We start from the raw sequence: 13,341 nt of genomic DNA, 5'->3' as shown, positions 1-13,341 counted from the left end.
AAAATCTGTTCGGATTGTTGTCAATTAGGATAACAGCTGTTTTTTAAGTAAGGTACATAGTCTTTCGATTGGATTGATCAACTTTGACACTAGGATGACCACTAACTATAAGATGAATGATAAATGAACCTGAGATGACAATTTCACCATATCTGATCGATATGTGAATCAAACCCACGAGCCACGGTGCATCTTTATTGGCATGGCAACACTCTAACAACTACTGCGCCACGGACGTGTTTAATTTGCTAAACATTTTCCAGTTATAATTAAAAATAAGTTAACATTATACTCGTTTTCTGCGCATATTATTAAATACAGATAGTAGGTAAGTCTTTCTGATCTTAAAAAAAACAAAGACATTAATGCTTTGATCCGGTAAATTGAATTTAAATCTACTTGACATTCGACACATATACTACAATTGTAAACTAAAAATCCTTGACATTTGTAGTGCATACAAAATGTAGTATTTTATTTTTAAATATTCTAGAAACAAAATTAAACCTTTACTTCCTTCATCACGTCGCGACAATTAATTAACTCCGCAACGATGTATTGTTTAGGTAATGATTAAGGTTAATAATAAAAACTATGATAAATTAATTATATTTATAATTACTACTTGTATGAGAAAATATCACATTAACTATTTATAACAAATAAAAAACACAAAAGGATTAAAAGTTAACACTCAAGGCCAACCTTCATTATTGGAGGAGACCTTTACCCAACAGTGGGACAGAAGTGGGCGGTTTAATTAGCACTAAGACAAAGTTTTTTACTTTTAAACTTTCGCGTTGCATATTTGTCATCTAATATTTTACGGGAACATATACATTATACCTTGCCTGACATATTGCGCGTTCGCATTCCCATATAATATTAAATAGTAAAATTCCTTAAACTAAAATTATGAAAAAACTTCACTAGTCAATGTCCAGCTTCTTGAAGGTCCCTTCCAAAGTATTCTCATTCTTTTTATCTGGTAATGCTGCAGTTCTCTGCTCCTCCTCAGCCTTGAAGTACGGCTCCAAGAGTTGAAGCTGTCCAAAACACTCCTTATGAAGAACCTGGGTATCAGGCAACACACCGCCGTAATCCGAAGGCAGGGATGTCTTAGGAATGATCTCGTATAACTTTTCCAAGTCATCATTTTTGTTGTAAAACTTAATCATGTCGTAAAACTGCTTATCCATGAATGGTTTGATCAGCATCAGTAATTTGTCTAAAATTGAGTCAGTGTTTAGCACGTGGATAGCCCGCATGCGTAGCGGAGTAGCTTCTTGGACATATTGGAAGAATTTCCGAAGAGTTGTCAGGCTTAAGCGTGTGATGTGTCCGAATTTGACTCCACGCATGTCGAAAAGAAACACAAATCCTGGTTTTGGTCCTTGTTTCGTTAAACAAAGATCGACAAGCATAAACAGGTATTTGCTGGCAGCTTCGAGGCAGAATTTTGAAGGGTCTGTATCATGAAGACGGTGGAACAAGATCTCATAGCCATCGCTCGTCTTCCCTGGTAAAGGAAACATCTCAAGAGTTTTAGCAGCTTGTTTCATATCTTCTGAATTCAGCACTCGGTGGTCGAATAATTCTGGAGCATTTCTTCTGATGCTGTAGTACCTTTCGATACAAACTTTTGTCTTTTCCAAGTGACTGTAGCACGCGTTGTAGAATATCACAATTTGTTTATCCGTTAAGTCTTTTGGCACACATTTAGATTTATCCAGTTTCTGAATCCACTGTCGTAATTCGTCGATATCGTTTTGAGAAAACTTGTCCATAGCAGCCGTTGTCTCGTCATAATTGAATTGTAAGTCGCACGGCATGTTTACTTATTTTTATCGTTTTTGCACACAACCGTTCGCAATCGATGTAAATTATCAACTGCTGCGAAATACGAAACTTGACTTGTTTTACTCAACCCGTTGATAAATAAATTACCGGTCCATATTTGGTTAATGAGTGGTATGTCAACCGACTATTTTTGGATTTAAGTATTAAAAAGTTATTTTTATATAGTTGTTTTTTATTTTATTATTTTTAACTTAGTATATTAAGAAGTTGAATGTTAAGATCGTTTACGTGGACCGTGTGGTATTCGCAGTGGTATAGTATGCCTCTGTTGGTCACCTAGTTTCAGGTTTGACAGCTGGGGCTAAAAACTGCAATTAAGTTTTTCAATTTATGATAGAATATTCTTAAAACCCTAAATTGTCTGAGTTTTGATAACCGCACCGCGATGTATTTGATATGGGACTGTCATTGTATATTTTACATAGGTACATCTATCTGCACTTTATGGCACCATAAACATAAAATCCATACTAATATTATAAATGCGAAAGTAACTCTGTCTGTCTGTCTGTCTGCTACTCAATCATGCCTAAACTACTGAATCAATTTGCGTGAAATTTGGTATGAAGATATTTTGATACCCGAGAAAAGACATAGGCTATATAATCACGCTACGACCAAAAGGAGCAGAGTACCAGTAATTAATGTTACAAAAACGGGGAAAAATTTCAGCCATTCTCTCTTATTGGACGCGAGTGAAGTTGCGCGGGTCAGCTAGTTATAAATAATAGCAAAACAGAGTCTTCTTTTGTTTATACCATCACAAAACCGTCAGATAAACTCCCGATTATTCTAACCGAGTGTCTACGATGTTGGTAAGATTTTCCTCGAACGTTTATAGGACATAAAGGCGGGTTGAGTGTGTGGTTTTTTACGTTATTATCGGGTCTGAGCGACTGTTGTTATCGCGAATAGATGGTATGTTGTTGGCTGTTTACTTTCATAATGTTGGGACGGTATTTCGGGAGATGTTGATGGAAAGAGTGTGTTGTCTTGTTTTACTTGCTTGTTTGTTTGTAAAAGTATGTGAAGTATAAACATAATGTGTTTAGAAGTATATATGTATGTTAATTCGTTGTCTGGATTGAGATCAGATTATCGTAGGAGTTGTCCAAAGATTTTTTTGCGTGCGATTATGAGAGAGTGTTTCTAAACATATAAATATGGTGACGCTGGGTGGGTATTTGTATATCTTCTAATTTTGACATTTCATGACTTATAACGAGTTTAAATTTAAATAATAAAAGCAGAATAATATATCAAAGAATAAATGAAATTCATCATTGCATTTATTCTTCAAATTTCAACGATTAAATTAATTGAGCAGGTCATCATTGATTTGTGTGAATTGAATTAACTGATCAAATCATACTCAAATCAATTATGTTATTAATAATTTGTTTTGACACAATCTGCAGTGTTTTGGAATAAATACAAATTATATAACTAATACGCTTAAAATATGATAATACTAAAGTGATCTCAGCACCCGTGTTCACATTTTTTTTAAATATAATGTACTAAAACTATTTATTTATAGCTTGTCTCGTAATGTGGGAGTAGTCAGTTTAGTATGAGAACTACGACCGTTTAATTTATATGTCATATTTTACTCTTACAATTTTTTTTTGTTATATTAAATTTATCTGACAGATATTCAGAAATGGTGAAACAGGCGTAAACTTTCAACTCAGCTTCCAGTAGAAGCATCACGGACTAAAGCCCGGTTCCTGAGTACATTTAGCGGTAGTTTATCTTCTCAATAGCGTTTTTATACAAGTTTAAACGCTATTGAAAATATAAACTACTGCTAAATGTACTCAGAAACCGGGGGTAATAACGCATTATTTAATTTTAAAAATCAATCAATCTTTTATGACACATAATATAAACATGCATATTAAACTCTACATTAGATAATTTGACGTTTCGGCCCACGCTTTTGACAGTGGTCACAATCCAACCCTATCTTAGCAACTTGTCTTTATTTACAACTACCCACATAAATTTCACCCTAAACTGTATATACAAACATTTGTCCCAAATTAGACTCGAACCCAATATAAGAGCAATCATGTACCATTTAGATTGATTGCTACTAATATAATTGGATCGGAGTTATTAATAAGCTCCCTTAATGGCCGCCGGAAACGGATGTGGACTTAATCCTGCGGAAGGCTGTATTCTCACGGAAACACATTTAGTTGCGACTCGTGTCATTTGTATTGGGAGGAACAGTAATAAGTGTAGATACGTGTGTTTGAGTTGTATGTACATACTAATATTATGTTGATGAAACAGTAATTAATAATATATTATTGTGTAGTTCCTATTCCAATAGAATAATTGTATGTGCCTAAAGAGTGCTAATTTTTGTTGAAGTCTATCGAAATTATTATTGGAATTTTTTCACTATTCAAGTCTAGGACTGATATTATATTTTTTTTTTGGTTTTATGTACCTTTCTCATAATATTATTATGTCTATTTGCTTGACCTAAAGGCGAAAGTCAAGAATATGACTAAATATACGCCTCAACACCAATGTTTTCATCCCATGTAATATAGAAACAGTTTACATGAATAAGTAAGTTCAGGTCACTTTAAAAATATTGTATATAAATTAGAAAAACTTAACACAATTTTATCTAACCTGAAATTCGAACCCGGGACTTGTAGCGCAATTCTCTACAGTCAGTACTGTCGAGTACCGAGACTTTGTTATTTGACATTTACTGCCAAAATAATTTCTACGACGTCCGCTAGAGGCGCTGAACCGATCGTCCGCGTCATATTTTTTTAGGATAGCTAGGCAGTTGTCGGTAGTCGATAGTGGTACAGACTTGCGGTACTGATAGGCAAACACATCTACTGCCACTGTATTTACACAAAAGTTGAGCATACAAGTAGTGAATAAAGCGATATAAAATAAATGTCTTCAAAGACAAACCATTGTGAAACGAAGAGTCTTTGAGTGTTAAGTACAAGACGAATAATACATTCTATATTTATTGCGCTCCACGTGTGGGGAATTAGGCTTAAGAGGTCTAAATATAAGGTCCTAAATAAAGAAGGAAAAGAAAGGTTGAACCTTTTAAAACAGATATCAGAAGGGATTCATTATGTTTGGTTTTGGCTAAGCCACGGTTGGGATGTTAATGCCCTGTTAAAGGTTTTTTTTTTAAAAGACAACTCCCACACTGAGAATTGTGTCGGGGGGTTTTTTACAAACACAACGGTCTCCGGGAATTTTTTTCTAGTAGACGAAGTCACAGGAAGAAACTAGTATTCCGTTATCACAACATGACTGCCTCCATGGCACAGTGGTTTAGGTCACCACGCCGCTACCATGCGTCGGAAGGTCGTTGGTTTGATTCCCACCAACATTTATATAATACCACCCACCACAAATAATTGTTTCGGGTCTGGTAGTACTTTGTGTCCGTTGTTTGTAAGTATGTAAAAGTTCCCGCGACACAAGAGCAACAATAATTGTAGAGATCTGATAGTGCGGTAGTTGTCTTTTTAAAAGAAAAAAAAGAAAGAAAATATAGCAACAAGATACCATTTAAATACTTTATCACTTGGTAACAAGTTTTTTCTGAACCAAGTTCTCAAACTCCTTAATTCAGAACCAGATTGTTTAAAACGAGTACAGTGATATATAAAGCTTTAATTCCGGGAAGAAACTCCAAAGTGGCGAGACATAAAACACTCTAATCGACTCCGTAACCGATGAGCCGTTAAGATAATTTAAATCGCCTCACTGATTAATGGAAGTAAACAAGAATACTTCAGCGGTCATGTAGTAAATAGCTTCATAAATCTTCTATTGGGCTTTGTTTGACTGGAATTATTGGTCAATATTATAGACTATACTCGTGGACAAATGAGCGAACTAATAGCTCAATTCTCTACTACAGTGGTTCCCAACCAGTGGTCCGCGGACCACCAGTGGTCCGTGGAAGCCAAAATATGGCCCGCGAAAGACTTTAAAATTTAATTTTTTTAGGACGATTATTACACTTTATTTTTAACATAGTGGTCTCTGTTAACCAGAATAATATAAAAGTCGTCCCGGACTAAGAAAAGGTTGGGAACCCCTGCTCTACTACCCAACTAGCACACAAGCGCTATAACAAGCTGTACAATGGCCGGTTAAAGGATTTTTATAACGCCTTAGGCTCCTTAGTAAGAAGTATAGTGGTTCTATAAGCGGCTACAGAGCTCTTGTAGCGTCAAATAGGCCCATACTGTCCAGCTTATAGCTCGACATTGGATCTACAGTGGTCGTAAATAGTAATTATAATAGTACGTAGTATAGTAGTAATACAGGAGCGCTAAAATAAGATGAAGGTGGTATAATCGCGCTACAAGAGCTTTTTCGCAGCTTCGTGGCGCTTACCAGCTGTTGTACAGAGGTGGTTAGCGCCACGAGCGTTCGAAAAAGCTCTTGCAGCGCGATTATACCACCTTTACCTTATTTTAGCGCTACTGTGTAACGGTTATAAATGCTAACGCTCTAAATTAGTAATATAGTCGGTTTATTATGGTGTAAACTAAATATATTTTTTTAAAATGAATCATCAGTGACAAATGAGGAGACATTTTATTTTTACGGATTGGATTATTAAAATAACAAGTAGTCTATCGCTTTTATTTCTTTGTGTACGTGATATGAAAGTGCGAGTTCAAGTTTGCTGTCAATATATATGTATATTATCGTCAATATTTTCATGCGCCCTCAAAATATTCAGTTTTAAGTGCAAAAATTATATAGATATGTGGATTTGGAAATTGTATTTTGAACATAAATAAGACTTTGAGGGTTACAGATAATTTAATTAGGGTTATAGGTAATAAAAAATGATTTTAATTATGTTAACGTTACCAGGCTATAGATTTATATGATCTTCAAAAGATCGTAATAACCTCAAAAAATATGTTTACCAAATGCTATAATGGCGTCTCGATCAAGCACCTCTCAGAGTTGGTTACATCTGCTCTAGCGCCTTAAGCTGTACAAAGGCTCTAGTGTTTGCTGTTGTAGACCTCAAGGTTTTGCAGTTGTGGCATAGGAGTGCTTCAATATAACTGTTTTGGTCGCACACCAGCATTTTACTCGTACTTTTAGGGGTCAGTCGTTGAATATTAAAATAGTTTGAAAATCTTTTTTATTTTATTTTATTTTATTTTATTTTATTTTATTTTATTTTATTTTATTTTATTTTATTTTATTTTATTTTATTTTATTTTATTTTATTTTATTTTATTTTATTTTATTTTATTTTATTTTATTTTATTTTATTTTATTTTATTTTATTTTATTTTATTTTATTTTATTTTATTTTATCTTATCTTATCTTATCTTATCTTATCTTATCTTATCTTATCTTATCTTATCTTATCTTATCTTATCTTATCTTATCTTATCTTATCTTATCTTATCTTATCTTATCTTATCTTATCTTATCTTATCTTATCTTATCTTATCTTATCTTATCTTATCTTATCTTATCTTATCTTATCTTATCTTATCTTATCTTATCTTATCTTATCTTATCTTATCTTATCTTATCTTATCTTATCTTATCTTATCTTATCTTATCTTATCTTATCTTATCTTATCTTATCTTATCTTATCTTATCTTATCTTATCTTATCTTATCTTATCTTATCTTATCTTATCTTATCTTATCTTATCTTATCTTATCTTATCTTATCTTATCTTATCTTATCTTATCTTATCTTATTTTATTTTATTTTATTTTATTTTATTTTATTTTATTTTATTTTATTTTATTTTTTCTTTAAAAACAGTTGACAGACTGAACCACCACTGCACCTATGTAAATATATTATGATAATAATTTTAAGCTTTAGTATAAAGGTATATTACTCGGTTATAGCGCTTTAGGTGCTTAACATAATTCTGTAATCCCCATGGCTGTAAAAATGTTTCGAATGATACCTTATACATCTATTTGCCGTACAGAAGCCATATAAATATCTGATATAACGCTCAAGGCGCTATTAAAGACCTACGCAACTCTTTTATAGATGAGTAATACACTAGCCCTAAAAAAATCTGTTATAGAACCTAAGGCATTACAAAAAGCTTATTTACGCTCTTGAGCGCTATAAGCGCAACGCATAACTCCGTTTAAACTCCTTTATCTCCTAAAGTCCCCTTATACAGTTTACGGTGTTATAGAAGATTCCATTAACTCAGTTATACTTCCCTAGGCTGTCTAGCGATGCAATTACATGCTCATATATCACTATAAGTCATTAGTTTCCTACTAAACGGCTACTGTCCCGCCTAGCTGTTAAAGGGTTTTTTAAATAGCTAGTATACAACTTATAGAGAATTGTACAGCATTTGAACGACTCTTATGCAACTATCAGGCTGTATAACGACTGTATAAGCAGCTTGTGTGCTAGTTGGGTATTATCAAGTTGATAGTAGTAGAGAATCGAGCTATCGAGAAATTTTACGAAAATCTGTTTAGCGCCTCTACCGGGCTCCGTAAGAACTATTTTGGCAGTACATTTTAAATGTCAAAATCTGGATACTCGTCAATAACGACTGTGGAGAATCGCGTATAAGTTACGAAATTTTATCGGACTCTCGCTCGCACTTTCACATTGTCACATGACTATGATTAAGTGCTAACTGCTGCGAGGTGCATTTGAGTGAAACAGAAAAATTGTTCTAAAAATAAATCCATTTTGTATGCATGTATAATTATTAATAGCACACACGTATAAAATAACATTCGTAAAGCAATGTCAAAGGCCTACGCTTGAACAACTTTGACTCTAGGTTGACCACTAACCATACGATAAGAAGAAGTGAAATAAAACTTAAATTTAAGTCATAGTTAAAGGAAAATCGAGCAAATAACATTACAAGTGAGGTAGTAGCAGGTGGTAGTTTTGGCGGAAACACATTAAACGGTGGCCGTCCCTTTATAATGTGCCGCGACAGACGGCGGCGGCGCTTGTGATGTGCGCTTATTAAATATTTATATTGCACGATTTCTTTACAGTTTTTAATACTTTCAAAATTTATAAATACCCATCTCTACGGTTAATACAACGTTTTGAGAATAAGCTGGCAATTTTGTGATTAAAGTTATCTATCTTTCCATTACACAATAGAATCACTTAACACTTTACAAACATTCATACAATGTAGAGCTATTATGTGAAATTAAAATTATATGTATTTTTTCATATTATTTTAATCTACTACAATTTTCCGTCCTGGCGATTACTCTACTGCGCTCTTCGTTCCAACTTTGTGCCTACTTATGAAAATTAAAAAAAAAACAGAAATTCTAATATCTATTTGACCATAACACACAGAAACACATGCAATAATAATTTTATATAAAATTACTTATCTTTGAATAAAAAATTGTCCCTACTCTCAAGCATTCCATCACAACAACCTTTCAAAACAAAAGCTAATCCTAACTCACTAAATCGTAATCGTATCGTGGCCTCTAAACCCTCTCAGACCCACCTCAGCAGACAAACTAATAAAACGGGCACAAGACGTGGCCCTCACAATGGACGCACGTTATGTCCACCGGATGGCTGGAACTTCGGCTGTGACGTCACGACCTGCGTTTGATTTAATCAAGTTGTTTGTTTGTGTTGAAGAGATTTTTGTGATGAGTTCTTTCAGTTTTAAGATGGTGATGTCTGAAATCATATTTATTTAAATTGGGGTAATGCGATCGTATAAATATTTTTAATGAAAGAATGTCCAAAACCAAAATAATGATCAGCTTTCAATGCCAAATGTTTGGGGTAATCTTGAGTGAAACCTGGAATAACACTATTATTACAATGCTTTGCAAACATTTAGCAGCATCTAGTTATTATTAGAGCATTAAGTAACCGATATAAACTCTACCATGTAATTAGGCTATAAAAAACCGCAGCTAATTATTTATCCTTATAGCCGGTAACCGACAGATAAAGAACCAGTTGCAATTTTTAATATTGGCTTAAAAAAACATAACTTTTGCAACAAAACTATAGTAACCTTCCAAATAATTTCGGCCATAAGATCATAAATAAGTAGTTCAAACCATAAGCCCTTTCCTGTTTACCTTCCGTCCAATGGAACAAACATTAAACAACACTCGGGGGTCGGCGACGTGTAAAATTTCAATAATTTAACACACAGTTGTAAGTTTACCGGCTCGTGACGTCACAGATTATACGTCATGAATATTCACGTGCATTCGCAAATAAGTAGTTTGAGGGAGCGTTGTGGATTGAATTCGATCATTTTTCGAGTTTTCTATAGTTTATTGTAAGCAAAATACAGTCATACATAATATTACAACTGTTATGCTTGAAAAGGTAGGCAGAAGTGTATAAAAATCGACCCACGGTTCGCCAGTTAGAATCTCAGTCTTGTATGATCGGGGACAAGCTACACCAAATTTAGAAAAAATAACAATCTGGGAATTGAGCCCGGCACTTCACGCCTGCAGTCTGATACACTACCAATTGCGCCACAGAGATAGACAGACTTATTTTTTCTAAGAATTGTCACACCGCCTTAAAGGCACAAGTAAGCTATACAGAATTTTTTTAAATCGTAAACATACAAGCCTTTTGGAACAGCAACCTTCGTCGTTGTTGGACACAAGTGGAACTGGGCGGGCCGTGTTTGTCTGAGCCCAGATAATTTATGAGCCGAATAGGGACACACGCGTACACATAAGATTAAATACCTTAGCATAGGATCCTAAGGAATGGGACCAAAATGGAATAGGAACTCTCTATAATTATAAATGTTATAAAATTGGTTTTAACATACTAGATATTATTATTTATGACAAGATGTATGATGGTTAATGAAGCAATGGAAGTTAGGCAGAGACCAAAGAACGCATCTTTGGTCTCTGTCTAACCATTTGTAGAAAAAGGCGTCATTTTATGCATGTATGTATAAAATAAAGTTATAAATTGATTTATCAAAAAACTGTATGGCAATACGTAATCTTTTTCCCAAGTAAATGCCAGCGTTCTGCTCCCGGGAACTGTTGAGCAGGAGTTTGCTAATTTCTTAATAGAGGAACAACACATTAATTTGATTAAGTAACTGTGAAATACAGAAACAAACAGGATGCTTAGCTAAAACAAAATCTTGGACAATTGGTGACCCATGAACTACCCATGCAAACAACTACTACATCAAAAAAAATAACAAACGAATATTTTTTATCCATTCATCATCTAGCTACAAATTCAAAAACAAAACCTTCAAAAAGCCACACATCATGACAACTGTAAGAGTCATAGCTCACGTATCAAATGATTTATGTATCTGTTGTTGCGTCCAGCGTCAAGTATTCAGAGCCACTGACACTCCATTACGTGTTTGGCTTAGGGATGTCATACATCACCGCTTGTTTAAGCATTCCGCTTGTTGTGGACTGTTGAGGACAATTGCTAAGTTCATGTGGAAAATGTATGGTTGAGTAACTGCTCTTTTCAGATTTCTGGAGTTCTTTTTCACCGTTGGAAAGGAAAGGTGTCGCTGAAGCGCTAAAACTAGCTGTTATTGAACTTCCTATGGAAATTACTGGCTTCTAGTCTTTTTCAATGTGTAACGAAAATTCAAATTGGACTGAAAACATTTTTATATAAAACCCAAATATTAAACATTGAAATGAAAATGATTTTTTTAAATTGAAAAACCAGCAATTTTTTTATTTTTAAATATTTTGCTAGCATTTATATAACGTCACATGTTTTTGATTTCAGGCAGTATTTATTAAAATAATATTATTTATAAAATAATTTTATATTATATATACACTACAGTATTGTATATTTCCTTCGTCATCATGACTTACACAGAACGAAGCATAACCAATGGTACTATTGTTTCAGGTGAACGGCTCGTGGGGTCTGCCGGCGTTCGTGTGCGACGTGTACATAGCGATGGACGTGACGTCATCCACCTCGAGTATATTCAACCTAGTCGCCATTTCTGTTGACAGGTAAGTTTTTATATTATTGATAACCGGCTCCACTGTAAAAAAGACTAGCTTAAGTTAAAGATTTTACTGGGTTTCCTATTTTTTAATCGGGTTCAAAATCTTACCTATAGTGTTGGCACGATTGAGTACGAAACATCTATCGAAACATTCGCAACTTCGCCTTCGGTCGGGTTTGATTCCCGTGTCTGGTAATTCAGAATTGGCATTTCTGGCAGGATTCTTAGTAGCAGCCTTGAGTTTTGTACCATGCTTGTTTTACCTAGATATATTTATAATGGCAAAATAAAAAAAAACATTAGACAAAAGTTTGACGATGAAAATCTCTGACCAATGTTAACAAATTTATATATTTTTATTAATGTATTTTTACTATTTTGTAAAAAAATAACAAAATCATTTTCCTCAACTCTCCATCTTATTTTATTCACCTGCAACTTTTCCTTTTTATCAGGTACATAGCAGTGACTCAACCAATAAAATACGCAAAGCACAAGAACAACCGTCGCGTCTGGTTCACGATCGTGCTGGTCTGGCTGATCTCCGCCGCCATCGGCGCGCCCATCGTCCTCGGCCTCAACGACACCCCTGACAGGAACTTCGACGAGTGCCTCTTCAACAGCCAGAACTATGTCATCTACTCCTCGCTTGGATCCTTCTATATACCGTGCATCATGATGATGTTTCTTTATTATAATATATTTAAGGTTAGTATGTTTTGTTAACTGTGATGGCTTTTGTACTGTGAACAGTAGTATATGTACGTACAAATTCTTGGGTTTCGTGTTTGATTTTTTAAACGGAAACTAAATTCGTTTACCATTATTTTCTAGAATATAATGATATACATATTTGTTTACGCGTGTAAATAATCATTCAGTTTTGTTTGTGATAGGAACGTCATTGAATCATAAGACAGCCGTTGAAGGAAAAAAACCTTATGCGTGAAAATTAACCAAATGTTTTAATTTTTTTTTTAAATAACAATGTGTCGAAATGATACAGATCTCACGCTTAGTTCTATCTCACATTTACTCCTAGTTTTCTAAGTACAAATAACCAATAAAGTTATTCAATAGTTTCAGAGATCACACTCTACAATTAAACTGCGTTGCTTATCAATCTGTACTTATTTAAAAGTATCATTCTTCTCGTCCTAAAAATGTCACAAGGAGGTGCGGTACTCCCTTCCTTTTACACAAATTCTCCATACCAAAACTTACGCCTTCAAATTGTCTCAAAACTATTTCATTGAATCTCCTCAAATTCCGAACCTACGACAAAATTAATCTGTTGTAAGTCCCGAATTCAGGAACTAAGTACTTAGGTATGTGAATAGCAATCGGATCCCAGTGTCCACTTAGATTGGCAATAACTGGATTAGGATTCCAGTTTCAGTCCCGTTATATGAAGTACTGTAGATTGTTTGTAGGGATTAAGGAATTACTAAT

General features: G+C 34.2%; 2 protein-coding genes across 2 annotated transcripts in view; one reads left to right on the top strand and one right to left on the bottom strand.

Annotated features, from left to right (window-relative positions):
* Dop2R (dopamine D2-like receptor) overlaps positions 1 to 13,341 on the top strand; it is a 280,079-nt gene that overhangs the window by 258,087 nt on the left and 8,651 nt on the right. The window contains exons 3-4 of the mRNA XM_076120752.1: positions 11,784 to 11,893; positions 12,345 to 12,597. Coding sequence (XP_075976867.1) covers positions 11,784 to 11,893; positions 12,345 to 12,597 — 363 coding nt within the window. The remainder of the gene's footprint in view (positions 1 to 11,783; positions 11,894 to 12,344; positions 12,598 to 13,341) is intronic.
* LOC142977040 (alpha-tocopherol transfer protein-like) lies at positions 832 to 1,877 on the bottom strand. The gene has a single exon (XM_076120717.1). The coding sequence runs from the start codon at positions 1,830 to 1,832 to the stop codon at positions 930 to 932; it is 903 nt and encodes a 300-aa protein (XP_075976832.1). The 5' UTR covers positions 1,833 to 1,877; the 3' UTR covers positions 832 to 929.

The sequence above is a fragment of the Anticarsia gemmatalis genome, chromosome 12 (genome assembly GCF_050436995.1).
Source record: "Anticarsia gemmatalis isolate Benzon Research Colony breed Stoneville strain chromosome 12, ilAntGemm2 primary, whole genome shotgun sequence".
In the NCBI taxonomy this organism is placed as follows: Eukaryota; Metazoa; Arthropoda; class Insecta; order Lepidoptera; family Erebidae; genus Anticarsia; species Anticarsia gemmatalis.
This window is presented reverse-complemented; position numbering and strand designations above follow the sequence as displayed.